This window comes from Podarcis liolepis, assembly GCF_965112155.1.
Source record: "Podarcis liolepis genome assembly, chromosome: 10".
Taxonomy (NCBI): domain Eukaryota; kingdom Metazoa; phylum Chordata; class Lepidosauria; order Squamata; family Lacertidae; genus Podarcis; species Podarcis liolepis.
In genome coordinates, this window is record NC_139562.1 from 49,548,190 (window position 1) to 49,571,075 (window position 22,886).

Consider the following 22,886-nt stretch of genomic DNA (forward strand, 5'->3'; position numbering starts at 1 on the left):
TTAAGCGGCTTAGCGGATCAGCTGATAAGCGGCTTAGCGAATCAGCTGTTAAGCGGCTTAGCGGCTTAGGATCAGCTGATAAGCGGTTTAGCCACTTGGGCAAAAGGGGGGGGAGGGGGAAAAAACCCGCAGGAACTCGCAAGACATTTTCGTCTTGCGAAGCAAGCCCATAGGAGATTCGTTTTGCGAAGCACCTCCAAAACGGAAAACCCTTTCGTCTAGCGGGTTTTCCGTCTTGCGAGGCATTCGTCTTGTGGGGCACCACTGTAACCTGAAGCGTATGTAACCCGAGGTACCACTGGATTATAATCTAAGTACTTTGGTTGCTCATAGCTCAAATCTTGCTTGCCAGTTCATCATACTATAATATTTCTTTAAATCATCTGGAAAAAGCAACCATTCTTCATAAAACACTCAGCCATGCAAAGATGTTACACTGATGCTGACTCTCATGTGTTTCTTTGGATAAGAGTCACAAGGCGTATGAAACTGTCAGCAGTGCAGGAACCATATCCTTCGCATTTATCCTTACGCTTCTTCTCCAAATCACTTAGATTGAAATCGGCGATGGGGAAGAGTTAACTGCCGACTTCCTTTATGAAGAAGTTCATCCCAAGCAACATGCACACAAGCAGAGTTTTGCTAAGCCGAAAGGACCCGCAGGCAAAAGGGGAATCCGAAGGCTGATCAGGGGCCCGGCAGAAGCCGAAACACCTACTGACTAAATGCAGCGCCGGGAACAGAAGCGTTACGGTGGGGGTTAGGGAACCCACCCTAGCCTTTAGAAATGAACTGAAAGCATTCCACACCCCTCTTTTTCCAGGAGAATAAGGTGACCTGTGATTTTTCGCTGCACTTGAGACGCCACCTTAGATGTTACAAGGTCCACAGCCTGTGGTTGTAATGAATTGGGTTAAACTAAAACTAGAAGCTTGTATAAGGTTAATTCTAATATGAATTAATATCATAGCCTTACAGTTCAACACTACTCTATATGTAACATATATAGGTCTGAAGTCAGTTTAGTGACAACATAAAATGGATCATTAGCTAGATATTGAATTTTTTTCTCTCGCATTATCTACTTTTTAGGGGGCTGCTGCTTTAGAATAAAAATTGGCAGGACTGGGCCCTGTTTTTCTCCATTGTACTTCCCCTGTCCTTCTACAAACTAACAGTGCAATATTTTATTCCACTGTTTTCATACCATGATCCTAAACATTTATTTGGAAGCAAATTCCGTGGAGATCCATGGGCCTTTATTCCAACTAGATGTTTAAGATCTGGCTGCCGCAAGACTGAAACCTGACTCACTTGATACAGGGACCCAAAATTATATTCTTTGTAGCCTTCTAACAATACATTTCTGGTCTTCTGAGAGAATAACACTATTATTTTTTACATAAATCATGTTTGGCAATAAAGTTAAGCACTACATGTTTGAAAAATGTGATTCTGTAAGCAACACCAAGTGCTATGAAATAAGAGTTTTCACCATCCAAATCATTCTGATCTAATTAAATTATGAAAACTGCTGTGATGTGATTGACTCTCAGTTCTGGCCCGGTTCATGAGCAAACCATTAAGCGTATCCTCATGTGTTTCTTGTATCTAAGTAAAGATGTTCTCCAGGCAGCAGGTATGAAATAATAAAATGGTTGTAGTTTGAGACAAACTAATATGCTTAGGTTGAGGAAGCAAGCCTTTCCCAGCTGATTTAATGCAATCGGATTAAGCAAAAACTATCTGTTTCTGTTGAACTACAGCCACAGCTGATGCAAACCATGAACAACTGCTTCCCAGTAAGTGAACAGTTAAAGTACACATATGGTCACCATCCCAGCTTTCTACGTTAAATAATCTGTGCTTCTTACTGAGGTCCCTAAATGTTTATCTCCTAGCCATTTTTAGCAGTTTGTTTTGGAAGTAAATTCTATTGAATTCACTAGGGCTTTATGTAACCGATATTCCCTGCCTTAGTTGGTCTTTCTTAACCTTCAGATCACTAAACTGCTTCCATGGCTTTTTGTCTCTCCCTCCCAGTATAAATGGTAGGCGAGAGCTTGTTTTAAAGGAAACAATTTGTTTAAATTTAAAAGGTTGCTGAAAAGAAAGCGTTTCACCTTTCCATGGAACTTTCGCAGATCACTGTTAATCACAAACGTTTGGCTCTCTTGTAATGTCAGCATATTAATGCCGCTCTACTGTGATTGTGGCTAAACACTTCCTTACTGGAATAACAAAAGGACTGAGTTGTAAGCTAATTTGGATGGCAACCTGCCATCACTGCTGTAGATCAGGAATGGTGCTGCTGGGGTATCCCTGACCTATAGCCAAGCTGTATGGGGCTGAAGGGCGTTGGAATCCAATGAAATCTAGAGGACCACAGATTCCCCATCCCTGCTGTAGGTTGTTCCAGGTTCAGTGCAGGAATAGCCCACCAGATGTTGGGACTCCAACTCCTACCAGCCCCAGCCAACCTGACCAATAGCGAGAGATGATGGGAACTGTACTCCAACAACACATGGAGCATGCCATGTTGGTTACTCCCTGAAATGAAGACACTGCATTTTACTTTGGTTCTGCTAGGGGAATAGTTCCCTCTTTACAGTAGCAGCATAGCTCGCTTCTTCCAAAACGCTCCAATCAATTTGAACCCAGGGGAGCTGGTGGAAGGACTTCAGAACTTCACTTCCTGTCCTAAAATGGCATTGGCTGGAACGATGAGATTGCGGCTATGCTCTTTCGGCAACACGGAACTGCTGCAAATGAAAAACGGCATAGGCTCCTTGGTTTAAAACAGAATGGGAAAACCCCCGAAATGTGCCTTCTATTGCATATTTTAACACATGCATCACTAGACAGTTTTGCATAGTGAATTGCTGCAGATTAAGCAGACATATTTTAACTGCATAACTATTGCTAATCTTTTCCATGGAACAAATGGTGTACAAAGGAGATGATTTGTAACTGAGCGTCCCACGTCGAACCCTAATACTTTTGTCTTTTGCAGCCCATGACAAATAGCACATTGTTCTTAGTTCTTATCTTCTCAAGATAAGCAGGCGTTGGCATTCATGCACCAAGAAAACTGCTGTAGAAGGGTAATTCAAGGAATCTAAGAGGCTGTTTTAGCAGGAGCATGGAGTGCATGAAATGTGGCTGCAGTTAACCATTAGGGATACGTTATTCTGAAAATAGCCAAGTGTGATAGGGGTCGGGTGAGGGCCTTTCCTCTTTCCTGTCACCGTGACAGTGGAACAAAGAGAACTGCTTTCCAAGCACAACATTTCAGTGGATCCTGACTATTGAAAAGGATCATCTCTTTGCCCTCGCCCCAAAAATCCGCACCAGCGCCACTTCATGCAGGACTTCTGCCAGGTCTAAATGGGCCCAGATTCCCCACTGCTGCGCTACCCCTTGTGACGTGTGTTCTAGGCTAGTCCAGTGATGAAAAAAACTCACCTTCCTCTCTGGCCCCAAATACATTATTATCATTTATTAAACCCTTCATCTGCAGACCCCGGGGCAGTGCACAGCACAGAAATACAAGACAAAAATACACAACAAGAGCAAGAAAAAAACAAAACAATAACTCCCCAATCTTCCCTCCCCCAAGCATATTTAAAAGGATAGAGGATGTTAGTTGGCCAAAGACCTGGATAAAAAGGAATGTTTCTGCCTGGCATCTAAAGGTGTATAACGAAGGCAACAGGCAAACCTCCTTGGGGAGATCATTCCACAAACAGGAAGCCACTGCAGAGAAGGCCAGTTCTTGTGTTGCCACCCGCTGGACCTCTTGTGAAGGAGGCCCATGAAGAAGGGCCTCAGAAGATGATCTCAGGGTCCAGGTAGGTTCATATGGAGAGTGTCGTTCCTTGAGGTCTTGCAGTTCTGTTTATGAGGCTTCTGCTCTTCTCTGTGCTGTTCTCCACTGCCTGCATGTATTTACAAAGGCACGATAAGTGCATCATTTCACCCACTGCAATGTTGAGTTTCTGCCCTGTAATTTCTCACCTGATGTATCTTCAGAAGTGGGGCTATAGGCAGACACATCATCATGCTATAATCAATGAGTCGCCAGACCAAAATAAAATCTACTAGGAAAGCATGCCAGGGATGAAATTTATTCTACACTGAACAACCCCGAGTGTCTGTTAATTAAATATTAACATACTAGGAGATGGGCAGTGAATATATTAGAAAAATTTAGCAAAATAATTTATGAAAAAAACTTGCTTTGAAAAAGATATATGCAGTTAGACTAATGTACTGAATAAACTGATTTTGATTATAGGTACTTATGTTCATCTTTTAGATGTTATCTTCTGGCTGAATAAATGAATTCTTTCATCACCTACTTTGAATTTATAAAGGCTCTTGAGTCATTGTCTCATGAATATACTGTATCTCAAAGTCATCATATGCATTAAGTAGAAGCAAGAACTGAAAAAGAAAATACAGGATCTGAAAAAGAAAATACAATGTCCATGGTGCGTATGGTGTCTTCTATCTTAGAAAAGGGTAGCAGCGTTGTTTGACAACACAAAATGGTTGTTTGATAGTCCAAATTGATGTGCCATCAGAAGCAGGATGGATTCTCTAGCACTCTTCAGAAGACACAATGATGCAGGGGAAAAACAGGGCAATTCCCATACTCACTGGTTATCTTTGTATGCCTATGTGGCTTTCTGCTGACAAAAATACAATGGCAGAACAGGTTCAGAGTTTCATGGTTCCCATGAGAACTGCGAAATATACTTCTTGAAAAAGATTGGCTTTGGCTTCATGAGCCAACAGAGCCATTTAGGTCACAGCTGGAGCACGTAATTTGGCAAGGAGCTTAGCACTTCCTGAATATTAGCATAGCCTTTTCAAAAAACATCTTTTAGACCATGAATTTGGTATAGCCTGCACGCTTGCAAGCCTGGTAAAAATCCCCGAACCAGAAGCACAGGTATATACAAATCTGGATTGTTCATAGCAGACATGTATCATTGCCACTTCCTCCACTTAACAAGGTTGGCAAAGGCTCAAGCACATTTGTGCAGCTTACAAAATGGATTTTTCACCTGGCACGGGATGCAGTGTGTGTTGGACCATGCAGTCCTAGCTCTCGCTAAACTGTTGCTCTAGGCACCCGTTTCACTTGCTTTTATATGGCTTGAGCTATGCGAACGGCAGCCTCATTAGCTGCTGCTTTTTTCCACAGGAGAACAGCTTAGAGATCTACTTGCCCGCGCTACAGGCAGCTTTTGCTTATTTGCTTTGCTCCCTTTGAAAGTCAGACTGCAATTGCCATTGGTAGAACTGCTAAAAATGGCCTCGTTTCTGCATCTGGCACAAATCGGAATAAGTTGCCCAATTAAAACCACCAGCAATTGTTTTTATATAGTTTGAAAGTGGGGACTGGGAAGCTACAGTACCATCCTAGCATCAAGCTGTTTGACCATCCCAGCTGTTCATTTTTATTATTAGTTGTTTGCATGTGTTAAGCTATTATTTCAGAAATCAATTACAGAAGCAGCAAGTATACCCAATTCCTCTTTGATTCCATTTACTTTTGATTAGGCACACTGGCAGGTCTGGAAGATGGGCTCCAACAGCTATAGTTTTCAAGGGGGGGGGGGGAATCAAGATTGACAAGTTGGCTGCAGACAACTTTCTTAAGCAGTTTTAGTCAAATAGAGGCCAACAGGAAACCAGGAAACTGCTAGCGTGGATTTGCATGTAATAGTGCAGCTCTTGCACCTTCTTGTTATTGGAGTGTCACACACGAGCTTAGAACAAGGTGGATCAGAAAGCTGCTCATACAGAAACATTTCAGAACTGTAGCAGAGATGCTTAAGGAATGTAGTAACTCCTGGATTTCTGCTATGGGGTATGGCCACTGAGTAAGAAGGAGCCAAACCTACAGTGTTGTTCTCCAAGCTGCAGGCAGGCAGAATTGAGGGCGATAAGCTTGCAAGGACAACAGCATACACATAAGGTTGTCAAAAAGGTGTCCCTCTTGCGCAGTCCCAAGATCCATGACAAAGTAACCGGGCCTCAAAATAACATTCCCCTTTTAAAGAAGTCTATGAAAGTGTAAGCAACGGCACAGGAACACAAATGTAAAATTAGCATCTAAGTCCATTTGCCCCCTTATCAGGTGGGCGGCTTTGCAGGCAGGCCCTGGAAAACCGGCTTATCGCAGGCCAGATCGTATCCCTGCCAAATGGACCCATGGCTGTAGGTTTAATGGGTGTTCCCCTGGGCATAGGACCAACCGACCAATCATGACCCTTTGTGCTGTGCCCAGGGGAAGTTTAAATGTCTGGCTGGTGGCCTTTCAGCCTTTCTCTTGCCGCACCGGTCCTCCCACCCTCCCTCTCTCAGATTAGGGTTTTTCAGGGATGGTTTGACCTTACTATGGACAATATCAGTGGCCTAATTTTCAAGGGCCGGGCAGGAATTTCCCCCACTTAGCTAATTGGCATCACCATTTGGGTTTTCGCCTACCTCATAGGAAGCGTCACAACTTCGTAAGGCGGATAGGCATTGGGTAAACCTAGTATTGTTTGGAGGGGAGGCTGTAGCCTCTGCCTACCCCTCCACAGGTAAGGGTATCCTGTTAAAAGGATCCAGAAGGAAGAGCTCCTGACCGATGCCCAGGCGGGGGCAAAGGTCATACCACTCCTCCAATGGGAACTGCTTGGGGGGTACCCTGATTTGACCTAGGTCCTAGGGCACCCCCCCCCCAGCTTCACCCTTAGAAACACTCCCAGCGAGTGGGAGTGACGTGAAGTTGCTTATCCCAATGCCTATGGACAAACCTCACATCTGTAACCAATAAAGTTGTGGCCTTATTTAATCCCAAACCAATATCCTGTGTTGTGTCTAGTTTTTTTACACCTTAGGGAACAGAGTGGTCACAAGGCCTCAGTACGTCAATAGACTTGCTTTTAAGTCACAGCACAGGAGAGACCTTACTCAGCCAGCAGGTCTTGCAAGTGTTGTCTGACCTGCAAGGGAAGCAGAAATATAAATTCACACTCGCCAAATGTAAACACACTCTCAAAAGCCATACAAAGGACAAGAGCATAAAAATATCCTGGTACCATCTTACTATCTGGCCTCCTGTTCTTTTTTTCGTGCAAACACTGGCATGCAACTGAATACATCTGTTCAATTGATGCAATATTCCAGCTGCTCATCTTTTCATCAACGTAATCTTGAATCGTCTTTTCTTCATCTTCAATTTCCTCTTTGATAGACAGCTGTTTGGAAGCAGAAATAGTGTCAGAGGAAGAGCAGGACTATGAAGGCTGGGAGGGAAGATAAGCCCAAGGAGGAGGAACCATAAAGTCTCTGCCACATCCACACAAGCCAAGACAGAAAGAGAGGGTAGTCGCTTTTTATTCCGCCCCGCCCCATATCAATGGTTCCTCTTTATATACTTCTCCTCCCATCAGTTTGATCTGAATGCTGCCCATATTCTGTAACCAGCTCTGGCTTGTTGTTCTGTTGCTTAATCCCTCTCCTGGAAAAAACAAGTGTTTTGCCCTAGTGCTACATGACTTTAGTTAAAGAGATCCCAACGTGTAGTCCTTGGCTCTAGTTGCATGCTCATGCAGACGTTGTAGTAACACACTTTAATTACAACAAGACAATGGTGGTAGATTCACTGACATTCTAGTCAATGTCAGCTCCTGCCACAATTCTTGTTTTAACCTAAGTCACGGTCTTTTGATGCTGTAGACTCTTCAACAGGCTTGACACAGCAGCTAACTTCTAGTTTGCTGAAAAATGCAATGTGTATTTATTCTAAATGTATTTCTAGAAGAAGAAATTACCAATAATTGGGGGTCCCGGTTTTCGTCCACAGGAGTAAGTCCAGTTATTATTTCAAGTAACACCTAAAAGAAAGATAATAAGAAAACAAGAACAAAAAACAAAAAAGTGAAATGCACGTCATGAACTACTATAAGAAACCAGTGCACAGAACCACTCAATGAAAAACCTTGTGCAAGGAAAGGTTTTAAAGAAAGGGTTGTTAAGCCTTCCTTCAACAATTGATCCCAAGGCAGCTGATACTCCTTTTGCTGAACCTGCCTATTATCAGACTACTAGCCTTGCACATATTAATAGCACTACTCTCATATATATTAGCTTCCAAATAACTTTTTGGTGTTTTTTCACTCACCACGCCAAAGCTGAAGATATCAGATTTCGGGGTTATCTCCCCACGCAAAGCTTCTGGGGCCATGTAGGCTGCTGTTCCGACAATTCTGTCCGTTAGGATAGTGTGCGTCAACCTTACTGAAGCCCTTGCAAGTCCGAAGTCAGACAGTTTCGCCACAAAGTTCTCAGTAAGTAAGATATTTGCACTGAAAAACATAAACAAAAAAAGGGGACTGAATTCTGTTAGGTTCTTCAACACTCCTTCTCAAGGAGATGGTGCTGCAATAATCAAATGAAAAGTAAGGTGGGAGCTGTATTTTTAGCTAATGCTCCAGGTTTCATTGTTATTCCATGCTTGTAGTTTGCGGGATAAAAGAGAATTATGGCCACATCCAAAACACTTTTCTCTACTAAACTGTCAGGGAGAGGCAAACGGGAAAAGATGAAAGGACAGAAACCAGCAGTTATAGAGAGCCTAAAGAGATTATCAGCAGCTTGTCGTCTGACAGTCAGTCTGACGTAGAGGGGGAGGAGGAGGAGCCTGGGACAAGTCATGCTGTACACAGAGGAAGTAAGGGGAGGAGTTTTCGCAGACTTGCATGCTGGGTGCGGAAAAGGAGGAAGTAACATTAGAGGGAGCAACTGCGCACAAGGGGAAGGAGGTTAATGGAAACGCTGGAGATGTACGTTTGAACTTTGTCAAATAAATCAATTGTTTGGAACTGGCTGGGAGCCCGGAGTCTTATCTATGGCCAGCTGGACAGCACTAAGCCTCTGACATAAACAATCACACACCCAGCAACAATTATCTTTACACTGTTGCCTTCTTCTATTCAGTGTCAAGATTAACGTAGAACACAAATATTGCCCTGTCCGCAAATCACCATAAATGTTTTTGTGGTTTTTTTTTAATTTAAAAAGCATATTTGAAGAATACTGACAAAACAAAGATGGAACTGTCTGGCTTTAATGCAATAATTAGTTTATAAGATTTTACCTTTTAACATCCCGGTGAATGTGGTTATTTTCATGTAAAAAACAGATTCCATTGGATGCCCCATAAGCAATCTTACATCTTGTTTCCCAAGGAATTGGTGCCGTGTTATCCTTAAAAACAAGTGGAGAGTGGAAGTGAGTCAATATTTCTAGGCAGAGAGGCCTAGAATATCGAAGTGTTGAAGCAATGATTCTTCAACTTCGCTGGACTGGTCATGTTATGTGGATACCAGATTATTGCCTTCCAAAGCAACTACTCTATTCTGAACTTAAAAATGGCAAGCTTAATGCTGGTGGTCAACAAAAGAGGTTCAAGGACTCTCTCAAGGCAAATCTTTAAAAATGTAGTATAAACACCAACAATTGGGAAACACTGGCCTGCAAGCGCTCCAATTGGAGAACAGCCTTTACCAAAGGTGGCATGGGTTTTGAAGACGCTCAAACTCAGGATGAAAGGGAGAAACGTGCTACGAGGAAGGCACATTTGGCAAACCCTCACCGCAAAATGACTCCCACCCGGAAACCTATGTCCCCACTGTGGAAGGTTGTGTGGATCCAGAATTGCCTTTCACAGTCACTTATGGACTCACTGTTAAGACCGTGTTCATGGAAGACAATCTTACTCGGCTACGAGTGATCAACAAATAATAATAATAATATCACATTCATCTCCTGGGCCTTTGCATTCATCTGTCGCATGAAGGAGCCTAATGGGGCTCCCATGCCCCTCCCTCTCTCATCCTTGTTCAATACTGCTGGAAGGAAATTGGACGCTTTCAAGGTTTGTGTTAAATAAACTAGAATTGTGACCAGACTAGTTAGCACTATGGTTCACTGAGCCATGGCTTTGTTCAACAAACCATGGTTTGAATTAACCAGACTTCTCCTTAGTTTGGACACAACCATAAATTCTAGGTTAGTTTAAAACAGGAAGTCAAAGCTTCTGACCTGCTCACTGTGGCCATCTCAGATGAAAAGGAGGCGCATAAGCCCAAGCAGGCTCATTCACATAACCCTGAACCCAATGCAGTATAAAACTATCCAAACCAGACCAAAACACAGAAGTTTTCCTCTTTAAAGCTAACACCATAACCTTCTTAAGAAAATGAAGCTGATCGCCCTTCAAAATGGAATAATATTGTGCCAAAGTAAACAATGAAAAGATGATTGACATCATACCAGTGATACACACAGTGATAAGAGGAAAACCAATCAGTGCCACCAAATAATATTTGCCTGATGTTCTTGTTCCAAGTAACCAGCTTTGCAAAATGTGAAATATCATGTGCTCCAGTTTATACTGTCTACAAAGCTTCTGTCTACAAAGGCTGCCCTTGCCACTGTATTAAAACGTAGCTCTGTACACACATATCTTTGCACATTCAGAGCTATCCTTCATCACAATCAATAGGAGAGGCCTGCAAGGGAAAGAGGTCCTTGTGATCAGATACTTCACATCTACAATAGATTCCAGATATTTCAGTTTCCCCCTCTCAGTTTAGCAGTTTCAAAGAGGCATCGACAATAAGCAAGTATTTCACTTACCAGGCAAGCTAGTCTGTCAAGCAATGAGCCATTAGGCATATAATCATAAACAAGGCAAGGCTGATCGGAGTCATTTGAGAATCCAAGCAATTCTACTAGGTTCTCGTGCTGACATCTGTGACAAAAACAAACCAATGGCCTTGTTAGTCTGGGTTTTCGTATTTACTGTTCTGAAAGGTTAGGAATTAGAGGGCTCCAATGAACCTAGACATAATCTTAATCAACGATTTCAGTAACACAAACTACATACAGCAAATTTATTTGATGCCAATGGTTTGCTTTCATGCACAATTCAGTGGCAGAGCACATGCATGCAAAAGCTTCTGGGTTCGATCCTTGGAATTTCCACGCACGGATGGGAAAAATTCCTTTCCAAAATCCTGGCGGGCCACTGCCAGACAGTGCTCAAAAAAGTGAGGATCAAAGTACACGAGGCGCTATGCACATCTTTAACCCCAGCATGCATTATTATTTTTTCTGTAAAATAAGCAGTCAGAACTGGGGAATGGTGGGGAGATGGATCTTGTGCTAAGATTTTGGTTGTGGTTGTATAGAGGGGGGAAACCGCTCACAACTTACTCTGCCATAATGCTGATTTCTTGTTCAAACTGCTTTTTCAGGTCTTCGATACTTACATCGGTCACCTATAATGACATTTAAAATAATGGGAGGTTAATGGGAAGCAGACTGGTTCTAGGCCAACCACATAATGAAAGCTTTGTACTTAACAGTGGCAAATAGGGTGGGATCCAGAGCCAGGCCCTCAAGGTTTTCTGTATCTTCCAGGTATTGCTCAGAGATATTCAATGAGGTGCATCAATAGAAATACAGCAGTAGGGAAAGCTAGCTCTGAGCCTTTGAAACCCAACTGCAAGTGAACTCATTAGCATCTTTGTTAACAAGCAGCCTAGAAGCTAACTGACCGGTGGGAGAATTCCACAAGCAAGGAGCCACAATGGGGGGAAAATACACAAGCAATCTCCCTACCCTCAAAGATCTAGAGTGTGCTGGGAGTTATTCCACCATCACTTTTATGCAATAGTTATTTGTTATCCTATTTCTATCTCACACCTTCCTCCCAAATGAGTCCAGGGCACCAAGGGGCCAAAAAAGAAAAGAAAAATACTCTGGGGTGCAAGTGATAACAACAAGTTTACACGAAGGGGCATGTTTAGACTGCATATGAGTAAGCCCCACTGAATTCAATAGGGCTTGCTTGTGAGTAGGATTTCACAGTAAAATATTATTCTTTATCGGATTTATGACAAAAAATGCATAATAAGCCCCAAAATTTGCAATACTTCCTCTGCTCTGCTCTTAAATGTTATGTGATAGATGTGTGATACATAGGGTGCCTCATCGCATGGTTTTCTGGCCATTTTCATGCCTCAGTTTTGCTTACACTTTGAGAGAGAGAGAAAAGATAATTCACAGTGCAAATGATGATATACATAGTAACAGGAAACCTACAGAAGTAAGTTTTTTCACTGCCACTGTTCTGCCATTAATGCATCCTTTGTACACCACTCCAAAACCTCCTTCGCCAATCTTGTTGCCACCAGCCGACACAGTTCGATCATCAAAGTTATTTGTAAGACTTCTCAGTTTATCAAACGAAAAGCTCTGCAGTACTGAAAGAGAAGAAATGTGAGTGGAGATCTCAAATTCAAATTTTTATGGGGGTGGGGACCCAGCAGGATTTTTAAAAAAGAAAAAAATTCAAATCCCAGCACCACAAATCTTGCCATGATTTATTTACCTTACAGAGATTTGTCTTTGCTTTTCAGGAGATGCCAGCAAAAGGTGGAGAGAAAGCAAGATGAAGATCAGTTAGCTATTCTTATGCAAGGCTGTATAAGTCAAAGGAGAGCAATCTGTGACTCAGGGCTTTGTGAAACGCTCAGCCTGGTTTCATGCAGGTAGGAACAAGGGAGAAATAGGCGGCAAAGAAAGTAGGTGAGAGAGCACAGGTGCCCCCCCCTGCTTCAGCATTCAGCCCCAAACAGATTAGCCCCAGGCATATGTGCTCCTCGACAGAAAAACAGTTTTCCACCCCAGAAAAAGTTTGCAACTCGCTAGCTACAAGCAGTGACCAGAGGGTTTTTTTTTAAATCGGAAACTCTTCTGCTCACACTGGAAGAATTTCTGATGCCCCAGAAAGTGATCTAGTTTAATGTGTTTGTTTTACTTGTATTTAGTAAACAAAAGATGAACACCTGAAAACTGCCATGCTTGCCAAATACTGAATTTGCAGCTCGCTTCTGCTTGCTGCTTCTAATTTGCTTCTGAAACAAAAACTTTTCCAGGGGGGGGGGAGCGATTTGCCACCCAACCTCACTGGTCATGAGTAAAGATCTCTTTAAGCAAATAGGGTGGTTAGCAAAGGAAGGTGGGGAAAAAAACCATTCCAACATTTTATTTCAGAATGGAAATTTGGCATATTTTGACAGCAGGTTGCTTAAAACAATGCTATAGTAGTTGTTAAAACGTTAAGATCCAGCCGGTAAAGAGACCACTTGCCCCTTGCCCCTCCTCCCTGGAACTGCCTAGGAGGCAATCATCTTGAGTAAACAACTCTGGATTTATATACCTGCCTAGTCTGTTACAGCTGCCATATTTACTTACTTCACCAAACCTTTATTTGGTTTATATAGGCCATCATAAAACATCCATATATAAAATTTTATATACAAAAACAGCCATGTAAAATATGCAATAACAAGGATTTTCATTGGGGGTTTCTTTCTGCTAAATAGTGCCATTCACCACTCTAAGAGATACTATTGACAAAACCTCAGCCACCCTTGCAGTTACTTCCGGGTTAATGTCAGACAGATAGAATCTGATATTTTCATTGTCCTGTGATATTAAGTCTACCCAAAAAGGGGGATAGCATGTGTTTGCATAGCTGGTTGTACAATGGACAGTAGTAAAGAATGTTCTACAGTTTCTGGCACATTCAAAGAACACCCACAGTGTCTATAGTTTCTGGGGATGTTTAAATATCTATCCTTGACAAAAGATGAGGAAAAAAACATTCAGTCGGGCTGACATAAAGTCCCTGCGTGGGACTGGAATTATTAATTTTGAAATATAAATGACCCTGTTATCCGTTGTATTCAAACCATAGAACTTGGGGGAGAAAATTTTATTTACAGATTACTCGTTGTTTTATTCTTCAATGTCCCTTAATCTGGTTTAAATATTGGTTGCCATATTTCAAACAGTGAAAATCTGGACAAAACAGTTGCTGTGCTTTATTTTGAAGGGTTTTTTGGAGCTATTTTTAAGGAAATTCACCAAAATCTACACTTCCGACATGGGTTGCCATACGTCCAGATTTTCCCAAACATTCCAGTGATTTCTGCCAGGACACTGTTTCCAGCTAAATCCCGGCTGTGTCTGGGAAATTCTGGTCATATGGCAACCCTAATCTTCACCTCAGCTTTGCATGTGGTTGATATTACGTCCCCTAATATCGTGTTCAGGGACACGGGTGGCACTGTGGGTTAAACCACAGAGCCTAGGACTTGCCAATCAGAAGGTCGGTGGTTCGAATCCCCACGATGGGGTGAGCTCCCATTGCTCGGTCCCTGCTCCTGCCAACCTAGCAGTTTGAAAGCACATCAAAGTAGGTACCGCTCCGGCGGGAAGGTAAACAGCGTTTCCATGCAATGCTGCTCTGGTTCGCCAGAAGCGGCTTAGTCATGCTGGCCACATGACCCGGAAGCTATACACCGGCTCCCTCGGCCAATAAAGCAAGATGAGCGCCACAACCCCAGAGTCGGCCACGACTGGACCTAATGGTCAGGGGTCCCTTTAATATCATGTTCTACAATACATAATGGACTGGACTGAAAGGCAGGAGGGGAGTGACAGAAGGAATAATTGCCTACCTGAATCATTAAGAGGCAAACAACTCTCTTTTGTACTTGGGCTGCAAGAAACTGAAGTTAGGCACCCTTTCTCTGGAACCGAGAGAGGCAATACAGGTGCCACTTGATTTTCTTTTTCATTCAGACACGTAGTTTCTTGTAAAGATAAGGGCACTGTAGTGTCTGTTGTCCTCGTGGAATCTGCCATAAAATACAAAACAGTCAAAACAGGTTTTAGGTGGGAAACAGCTTGCTGAAAGCTGTTCTGTACCAACAAACAGAACAGTCACGGCTTAATAGTGCACTGGACTCCTTTATCTCCACAATGTCTTAAGGTTGCATCTGTTCACACTTTGGGGCATAGAGACATCACCAAAAACAACACGGAATCCTATTTCTGTATCAGTTTTGGACTAGTAAGGAGGGCAATACACAATGTGCCAGCTTCACCTGCAGCAATAATGTTGTGCATCGATATAAAGTGCCTTCCCTTGTGGTGGTTGCTTGTATGAAATAATCTAGGGTTATGCTAATATGTAAAAAGTTGGAATATTCTAGAAAAACCTTGCATTTCAGGAGTACAAGGAGACCAGGTTTTGTGGCATGATTCAACATATTTTAGAATGCCTTTCAGGGCCAAGTCATCACAATGTAGCTTGCATGATACAAATACGTGGGATATACGTTTGTCAGATTTTTAACATAGTTTTCTGGTGGTGCTACAAATCCATAGCTCCAACTCTGTTTCTGGTGTGGCTACAGGGCTACTTGGTTTTCTACCATAGATTCTCCTGACCCAAGGTGAAGATCCTTTTCAGAAAAGAGGAGTGCTTTATATGTCTTTCTCAGCTATTAACCAAATTAAGGATTTCACAAATGGCTACATGAAAAGATGCTCACCTGAAAGACAATTGCTGTATTAAAAACCACCATTTAAAAGAAAAAAGAACACCACCAGACCTCCCCTTTGAATGCATGCCAGAGACACCATGAAGACCAAAATTACCTGGAAGCAAAAGTTTGGCTGGTGCGAAGAAGTGATTCCTGATTAACAAGTCTACTAGATCACTAACAGTGCAATTCTGTGTCCCCCAGTCAAAAAGCAATTCACAAGTGGGGCTCTTTCCTACTTGTTTTAATGCTTCAAAGCGCCTTTTAAAAAAAAAGAAGAAAAATCAAATTAATTTTGAAAAAAAGATTGCAAAAAAAGATACACAGAATATAATTTTTAGCCACAAAGTTCAAAAGCTAATATGCCAACAGCAATGTAGCTTGCATGATATATTCCACTTCAAATATGGCCTTGGTGCAAGCTTATGGTAGATAGCTGGATAGCTCAGTTGATAGAGCATCCAGCTCTTCATGCATTAATGTGTCTAACATCCAAAAGGATGTCTGACAATATATGGGATGAACAGGGCCAACACATTAAGAACTCAGCTGTGACTGCAACGAAAAACTCTAACTACAGTGAGGGTGCTGGCCTTAAAAGATGCTGGTTACATGCTCCATCAAGTAAGCTGTCAAAGTTATTGGGTTGAAGCTATACAAATAACATATACCAAGTATCAGTTTAAGATGTGATGCAATAATGATGCTAAATTGTAGCAAAAGATATATGAAACAAAGAATGCAAAAACTTGATGGGAAATATTCCAAGAGTAGCTAGAATTGTTATTCTTCAATGCCAGAGGTATCTATCAATCCTAACTACCAGAGAATGGTTCCCTAAAGTATTAGATATTGCATATATGGACAAATTAATATGGTTGTTTTCTGTAGCTATATTAATCTGTCCTTATGTGGAATATCTAATATTTTTTAAGGAGTTGGAACAAGCTACACAAATGGAGCTTTCCCTCCCTAAAATGGCCCTCTTGGTAGACACTTGAATCAATTTCTGGTGGGTTAGAAAATCTAAATATGTCAACAGCAAAGCGTGCAATATCACATATTAAAACTTTCCATGTCAAAAGACAACAGCCATACAATCACAGAACTTGTAGAGTTGGAAGGAACCTCAAGGATCATCTAGTCCAACCCCTTGCAATGAAGGAATCTCAACACACGGTCCCCCATCCAATTTGAAACCCTACTTAGTTTTGCAAGATAAAGATAAAAAAGCACACACACACACACACACACACCCTTGTCACCAGTACACTACCTTATGTGCAATTGGCTGTATATGTTTGTGCCAGAGGGATCTTTTATATCTGCTGCTAATTTTTTCCATCCATCCTGCGGATCAATAAAATCAGCCAGTTGCCTCATCTTGCCATAGCCAAGGCAACGCACACACATTGAAGGCGTTATAGGGCAGTCGCTCATCTCCGATTCCTAACAAATGTGAAAGAGATTGCTTTCAAATACTGTATTACTTATTTGAAGATGTAAAGCTGGCAGCATGGTAGTGTCTTCATGGGGGTTTAAAACCCACCTGTCATATTTGTGTCCAACTTCAGTGGGCACCTATGACAATGAAATTGCACTCTTTCCCCTCAAATGACTTCTCAGCTGATTTTTTAAAAAGACTCACAAAACTACCATTTTCAACACCCTTAAATTACAGTTCCTGGGACTCTTTTGTGGGGAAGTGACATGCTTTCCTTCGGCATTTCCCAAAGTTGGGGTTCTCCAGCTGTTGTCCCCCCCCCCCAGACTGCAATTCCCATCATCTCTGACCACTGGTCTTGCTAGCTAGGGATGATGGGAGTTGTAGTCCAGAAACAGCTGGAGACCCAAGTTTGGGAGACACTGCTTTAGATGTGCACACATCCATAATAAACTAGCCTGTGGAAGTGTGCAATGGGGGCAGAGGTGGTAGAATGAAGGCATTACCAAATTGTGGTGCATTATAAGAAAACATTTCCTGTGCGCAAGTTGTGAGGGGAGGACAGAACGAGGAAGGTTCCTATTTTTATTTTGGACGTTTCCGAATCAGTGTTTTTAGGTGGGGATTCGTAGCTGGCAGAGACCCAAACAGTGGTAGTTACCCTGCGTTGCACCTGACCCAAATAAGCCCAGCACATAAAGACAACAGAGACTTTAAAAAAGACTGGGAACCGTATTTGATGTATATACAGAAGCACTGTAAAGAAGTAGACTCGCTTGCAGGGTTTGACTAAACACTTACGATTAAGAAAACAAGTATAAAGTTTAAGAGGTACCAATTGGGTAAATAAGAAAATGTAAGATGTCATTTGGGAAACAGGGTATAAAAATGATATAAATGCAATAATAGTTAGATAAAAATTACAAATTAAGGTAGAATAAAATAAGCAGAAGAAACAAATATTTAAAGAACCAGAGGAGGAAGTTGAGGGAAGCCGGGGGGGGGTTGCGGGGGATTTGTTTTTTTCTCTCTCTCTTTTTCTGTGATAAGGATGATTGTATTGAATATAAAAATGTAAAACTCAATGAAAACTATTTTTTTTAAAAAAACACACACACACACAAATAAGCCCAGCACCGCTTCAGAAGAAAGAAAAAGCGAGAATACAAGCTAGCTCTCACCCTCCGAGCGCCCCGCCAAAGCCCCTTCCCCGCCGAGCGAGGACGCTGGTTCTGAGCCCGGAGATGCAGACACGCGCCTTCCCTCGCCCCGCCCACCGACGTCACCCGGGAACTTCCACCGCTCTCGCTTCCTTTGAAGCAAGCCCCGCCCATCTCGCCTTCGGAGTTGTGCGCATGCGCTCTATTAAACAAGCTCGGCCCCATCGAGAAAGGATCTACTAACCTATGCGGAAGGTACCAAGGAGGCGGTGGGCGGGGGCGGCGGCGTTTCGCCACGCTTTATCTCCGACCCAAATGTTTTAATCCGCTACCCTGAGCGGGGTTTTGGTCTATCTTTGGTTAGACAATGATACAATCCTATCTCCTTCTCCTCCTCTACTCTTTCTCCTTCCTTGCCGCTGCCTCCACCCCTACTTTGATGAAAGTGGTATGCTCTCACTTCCTTGGCTCCGCCTCTTTATTCCCCCCCTCTACTAGATGGAAGATTCCTTCCAGTCGCTCCAGCGCTATTGCCGCCAGGGGTCCTCCTGCGCCGCGCGGATCGTGCTAAGTGTTCGCAGGGGGATTTCCGTGCAATTGGATACAATTGCAATTGGAGCGTTGCGCCGGCGGTGGGGAGTCGGCGTTGTGCGAGCCCGCAAAAGAGCCTTGACAGCAGGTCAGAGACCGCTGGTCTGCCTACCTCAGTGTTGCCGACTCGGACTGGTAGCGGCTCCCCAAGGGGGTCAGAAAGCGGGGGGGGGGGGGCATTCCCAGCCCTACCTGGATTGAACCTGGGAGCTTCTGCCTGCAAGGTAGAGAGACCTTAAGATCAAGGAGACACGTGGTCCTCCAGATGTTCTCGTGCTGCAAATCCCAGCCAGTGTGGCTAATGCCCAGGGGGATGCGAGCTGCTCTCCAGTAGCATTTGGAGGTCTATGCATTAGCCCACGACTAAAGCATAGCTTTGGGAAAGATGGAGGGCACAAGGAGAAGGGGACAACAGAGGACAAGATGGCTGGACGGTGTTCTCGAAGCTACAAACATGAGCCTGACCAAACTGCGGGAGGCCTTGGAAGACAGGGGTGCCTGGCGTGCTTTGGTCCATGGGGTTACGAAGAGTCGGACACGACTAAACAACAACAAAGCATAGCTGTCAACTTACAGATTTGAAAATAAGGGACCAGCAGCCTCGAAAATAAGGGACCAGCAGCCAAAATAAGGGATTTTTTGGAAACAAGTATGTTCAACTTCTGAGCCCCTCCGAGCCAAAGGCAGAAAGCCCAGCCAGGAGCCAAACGAAGCCTCAAGTGGTGGTTCCCACAGCGCAGCAACCCGGCAAAGGGGATGCAGTAAGGAAAACCACCATCACCTCTCCGCTGGGAAGCACTGAGCAAAGGCGAGTCCCCAGGCAATGTGGCCGATTTGATCGGCACAAGGCATGCAAGCTCCATCTCCTAGTCATTCTTAGACTCCTTATTGGGTGAGCACCGCAGCCAATCAACACAGTTGGAGCCTCCCTCCTCCCTGGCCGGCAGGGAGGGAGGGAGAGGAGCTGCTTCCTTTGAAACCCGGGTAATTTAAGGGACATCCTCAATAAGGGACAGCAGCGGGACACGGTGCTGGGATAAGGGACTTTCCCTCCAAATAAGGGATGGTTGACAGCTATGAACTGAAGTAGAGCCTGGCTAGCAATAGGAAGCAACAAGCAGCAGCTTCCTGCAACCGTAGGGAATGGGGCTGCTCTTGCAAGGATCGCTGAGCCCCCTTCTCTCTCTTTCTCAGAGAAAATTACTTCTATGTGGGTCTGGCTTGATCACTGTGAGATCATTTGTTGTGACCCCATGGACCAGAGCACGCCAGGCACTCCTGTCTTCTACGGCCTCCCGCAGTTTGGTCAAACTCATGCTGGTAGCTTCAAGAACACTGTCCAACCATCTCGTCCTCTGTAGTCCCCTTCTCCTTGTGCCCTCCATCTTTCCCAACATCACTGTCTTTTCCAGGGAGTCTTCTCTTCTCATGAGGTGGCCAAAGTATTGGAGCCTCAGCTTCAGGATCTGTCCTTCCAGTGAGCACTCAGGGCTGATTTCCTTCAGAATGGATAGGTTTGATCTTCTTGCAGTCCATGGGACTCTCACGAGTCTCCTCCAGCACCATAATTCAAAAACATCAATTCTTCGGCAATCAGCCTTCTTTATAGTCCAGCTCTCACTTCCATACATCACTACTGGGAAAACATAGAATCATAGATTTGGAAGGCACCACAAGGATATTGTTGTTGTTGTGGATTGAATTTATACACTGCCCTATACCCAGAGGTCCCAGGGCAGTTCACAGAACAAAATCAAAATATAAAACCACAATATATGTAATCAAAATAAAAGCAACAACCCAATAACACCCCCTTCTCCATGCAAAATAAAGAGCCACATTTTAAAAGGGCATAGGATATGCAATGCAGGAATATTTTGTCCAATGTTGGGCTTGAACCCATGGCCCTGACATTATCAGTCTCATGCTCAACTGAGCTGCATGAAAGGTAGCAACCTGGAATTACGGATGGTGGGAATTTTGACTTCATGGTGGGTAAAATACAGTTCCCAGGATTCTTTGGGAGAAGCAGTGTGCTTTAAGTGTCTAAAGGGAGCAAAGGAGTGGGAAGAGTACAGTGGTACCTCGGGTTACAGACACTTCAGGTTACAGACTCCGATAACCCAGAAATAGTACCTCAGGTTAAGAACTTTGCTTCAGGATGAGAACAGAAATCGTGCTCTGGCGGCACGGCAGCAGCAGGAAGCCCCATTAGCTAAAGTGGTGCTTCAGGTTAAGAACAGTTTCAGGTTAAGAACGGACCTCCAGAACGAATTAAGTACTTAACCTGAGGTACCACTGTATTGCTCTCTTTCTCTCTGGCCGGTTCTGTGTAAGTCCAGTCCAGCTCTGCTCCCAGAATTTCACCCAAAGAGAGAAGGAAAGTGGAAAGGGGAGGCAGAAGCTTCCCTGCCTGTTCCCTTCCTGACACAGCATGATGGACCCAGTCCTTACCACAATAGCAAGTGAGATAGCAAGTGAGCAACCCGAGACCGTGGTAGCTGTTCCATGCAATCGCAACTCATTTATGTCTCCTTTTGCAGGCAAAAGGGGCAGCATCTGCTCTGGGGGACCTGCTGTCTAAGGAGGAGGTGATATTGCTACAGAACTAATGGGTGGTGCTGAGATATTGGCCCATCAGCAGCTGCCCCAAGGTGTTGACTGACCCCTGATGTCAGCCCTGCTCAAAGCACTTCCTTCTATCCATTCATTATATGCCCACTGAATTATGGGTATGTTGCAGCAGAGGGCAACAGTGAGCACGAATACTCAGTGCTAAGCAAAAGATCCTGTTTATTCGACCATCCTTTGAAAATGTTATGTGCTTAAGATTTTGGCCTTTGTACAGTATACAGATGTTAAAATTGTGCTGATTTGTGTAAAGAAGGAAAGAAAAGGAATATAAGCTACTTCCTCCAAATTTAACTTAACAGAGAGTAATTGTGTATGATTTTCTTGGCTCCATCTTTTCTTCATTTTTCCAGGCTGTATAATATTGGAATGGAAGAAGATTCTGACTTGGCAGTGGCATTCCACTCTTGCACTTACGTGAATGATCACATTGGCTTCTGCGGCAGCTTGAAAACATTCCCAAAGGACTTTGTAGTAACAGAAATTAATGCATTTGGGCAGTTAGTTAATGAGATCACAGCAGATTCTCCTAATAAATCCTGTGAGAGCCTGTCGGAACAAGCTGGATTCTGTCAGCAGGATCCCAAAAAGCTGAGACTGAGTCGTCCAGAACTGTGCACAGATGAGGAATATTGCAACATTCGGGATGATGATGATGATGTTCACTGTTCCCCAGAATGTCCTTCTTTCTCTGCTGGAGAAAGTGAAGAATATAAATCTGATAATGTACCTGAAAACCACCTTGCCAAAGCTGTTAACCTGGACTCCTTATTAGATAAGCCCTTAAGGGAGCAACTTGGTCAGTTTGCTTGCCGTGTGAAAGACATGTGGGAATCTAAATCTGAACTAGCGGTTCCTCCAGATGAATTTTCTCTTGGTCCAGTCCTTGACAAGAAGAATCGAGCCAGCTTGCATGGTGCCATCAGACAGGAATACCCTTTCTTAGCCACGGTGACAAAATGTGGCGAGATTATTGTAAAAGCAAATCCGGACTACCAAGATCTTTGCCAGCTGGTGTCTGAAGAGGAAGCATGTGGCTTTATGAAATTTTTAGATGCCAAACTAGAACGATCAAAGTTTGCTTTCAGACCGGATGGAGATAAGGAACACCGGAAGATGGTTCACCACTTTATCAGTAAAAAATTTGGGAAGCTTGTGGAAACCAAGTCTTTCACCGACGCTCAACAAAAGGTGGTCATTATAGTAAGGTTTCGTGAGAAAAGTGGTTCAAGGAAAAGGGCTGCTGTTGACAGTGGGATGAGAAAAGAAATTTACACAGGTAAGTATGCAACAACAATTTTGTCACTTCTTTGGAAGGGTTTATATGTCTAACGTATTACAGTCTTATGGGACGTGGGTGGCGCTGTGGGTTAAACCACAGAGCCTAGGACTTTCCGATCAGAAGGTCGGCGGTTCGAATCCACGCAACAGGGTGAGCTCCCGTTGCTCCGTCCCAGCTCCTGCCAACCTAGCAGTTTGAAAGCATGTCAGAGTGCAAGTAGATAAATAGGTACCACTCCAGTGGGAAGGTAAACTGCACTGCTCTGGTTCGGTCATGCTGGCCACATGACCCAGAAGCTGTACGCCGGC

At 43.6% G+C, this 22,886-nt stretch overlaps 3 protein-coding genes across 9 annotated transcripts in view; 2 read left to right on the top strand and 1 right to left on the bottom strand.

The window, feature by feature from the left end:
- TWF1 (twinfilin actin binding protein 1) overlaps positions 1–4,632 on the top strand; it is an 18,198-nt gene extending 13,566 nt beyond the window's left edge. For both annotated transcript variants that reach the window (XM_083463746.1, XM_083463747.1), the window contains exon 9: positions 555–4,632. In XM_083463746.1, coding sequence (XP_083319872.1) covers positions 555–725 — 171 coding nt within the window. In that variant the 3' untranslated portion in view covers positions 726–4,632. The remainder of the gene's footprint in view (positions 1–554) is intronic.
- Positions 3,478–18,501, bottom strand: IRAK4 (interleukin 1 receptor associated kinase 4). 3 transcript variants are annotated; one of them, XM_083463582.1, is made up of 14 exons: positions 18,096–18,263; positions 16,747–16,919; positions 15,586–15,731; positions 14,601–14,780; positions 12,175–12,335; positions 11,284–11,348; positions 10,705–10,819; positions 9,161–9,270; positions 8,186–8,369; positions 7,836–7,898; positions 7,101–7,259; positions 6,973–7,004; positions 5,562–5,606; positions 3,478–3,938 (listed from the first exon to the last, which is right to left on the bottom strand). In XM_083463582.1, the coding sequence occupies exons 1-14, from the start codon at positions 18,246–18,248 to the stop codon at positions 3,899–3,901; spliced, it is 1,626 nt and encodes a 541-aa protein (XP_083319708.1). In that variant the 5' UTR covers positions 18,249–18,263; the 3' UTR covers positions 3,478–3,898. The 3 variants fall into 3 exon arrangements, 2 of the variants coding, with proteins under 2 accessions (XP_083319708.1, XP_083319709.1); XM_083463583.1 differs by lacking the exon at positions 5,562–5,606; XR_014516601.1 differs by lacking the exon at positions 18,096–18,263 and adding an exon at positions 18,319–18,501 and having other exon boundaries at positions 5,562–7,259.
- Positions 18,252–22,886, top strand: part of PUS7L (pseudouridine synthase 7 like) — a 21,826-nt gene continuing 17,191 nt past the window's right edge. Inside the window, exons 1-2 of one of the 4 annotated variants that reach the window (XM_083463484.1) lie at positions 18,252–18,329; positions 21,650–22,575. In XM_083463484.1, the coding sequence (XP_083319610.1) occupies positions 21,666–22,575 (910 nt within the window). In that variant the 5' untranslated portion in view covers positions 18,252–18,329; positions 21,650–21,665. Of the gene's footprint in view, positions 18,330–18,564; positions 18,754–18,867; positions 18,890–20,475; positions 20,657–21,649; positions 22,576–22,886 lie in introns of those variants that run through there. The other 3 variants (XM_083463483.1, XM_083463485.1, XM_083463482.1) reach the window with 3 other exon arrangements.

Excerpts from the sequence above, each read along its gene's own strand:
- IRAK4 (XM_083463582.1), bottom strand. The coding sequence starts at position 18,248 with ATGGGCGGGGCTTGCTTCAAAGGAAGCGAGAGCGGTGGAAGTTCCCGG. Across the intron at positions 15,732-16,746 it reads TACAGCCAATTGCACATAAG|GCGCTTTGAAGCATTAAAAC; the intron begins GTAGTGTACTGG and ends TTTTTTTAAAAG. Across the intron at positions 10,820-11,283 it reads GAAATCAGCATTATGGCAGA|ATGTCAGCACGAGAACCTAG; the intron begins GTAAGTTGTGAG and ends TTTTTGTCACAG.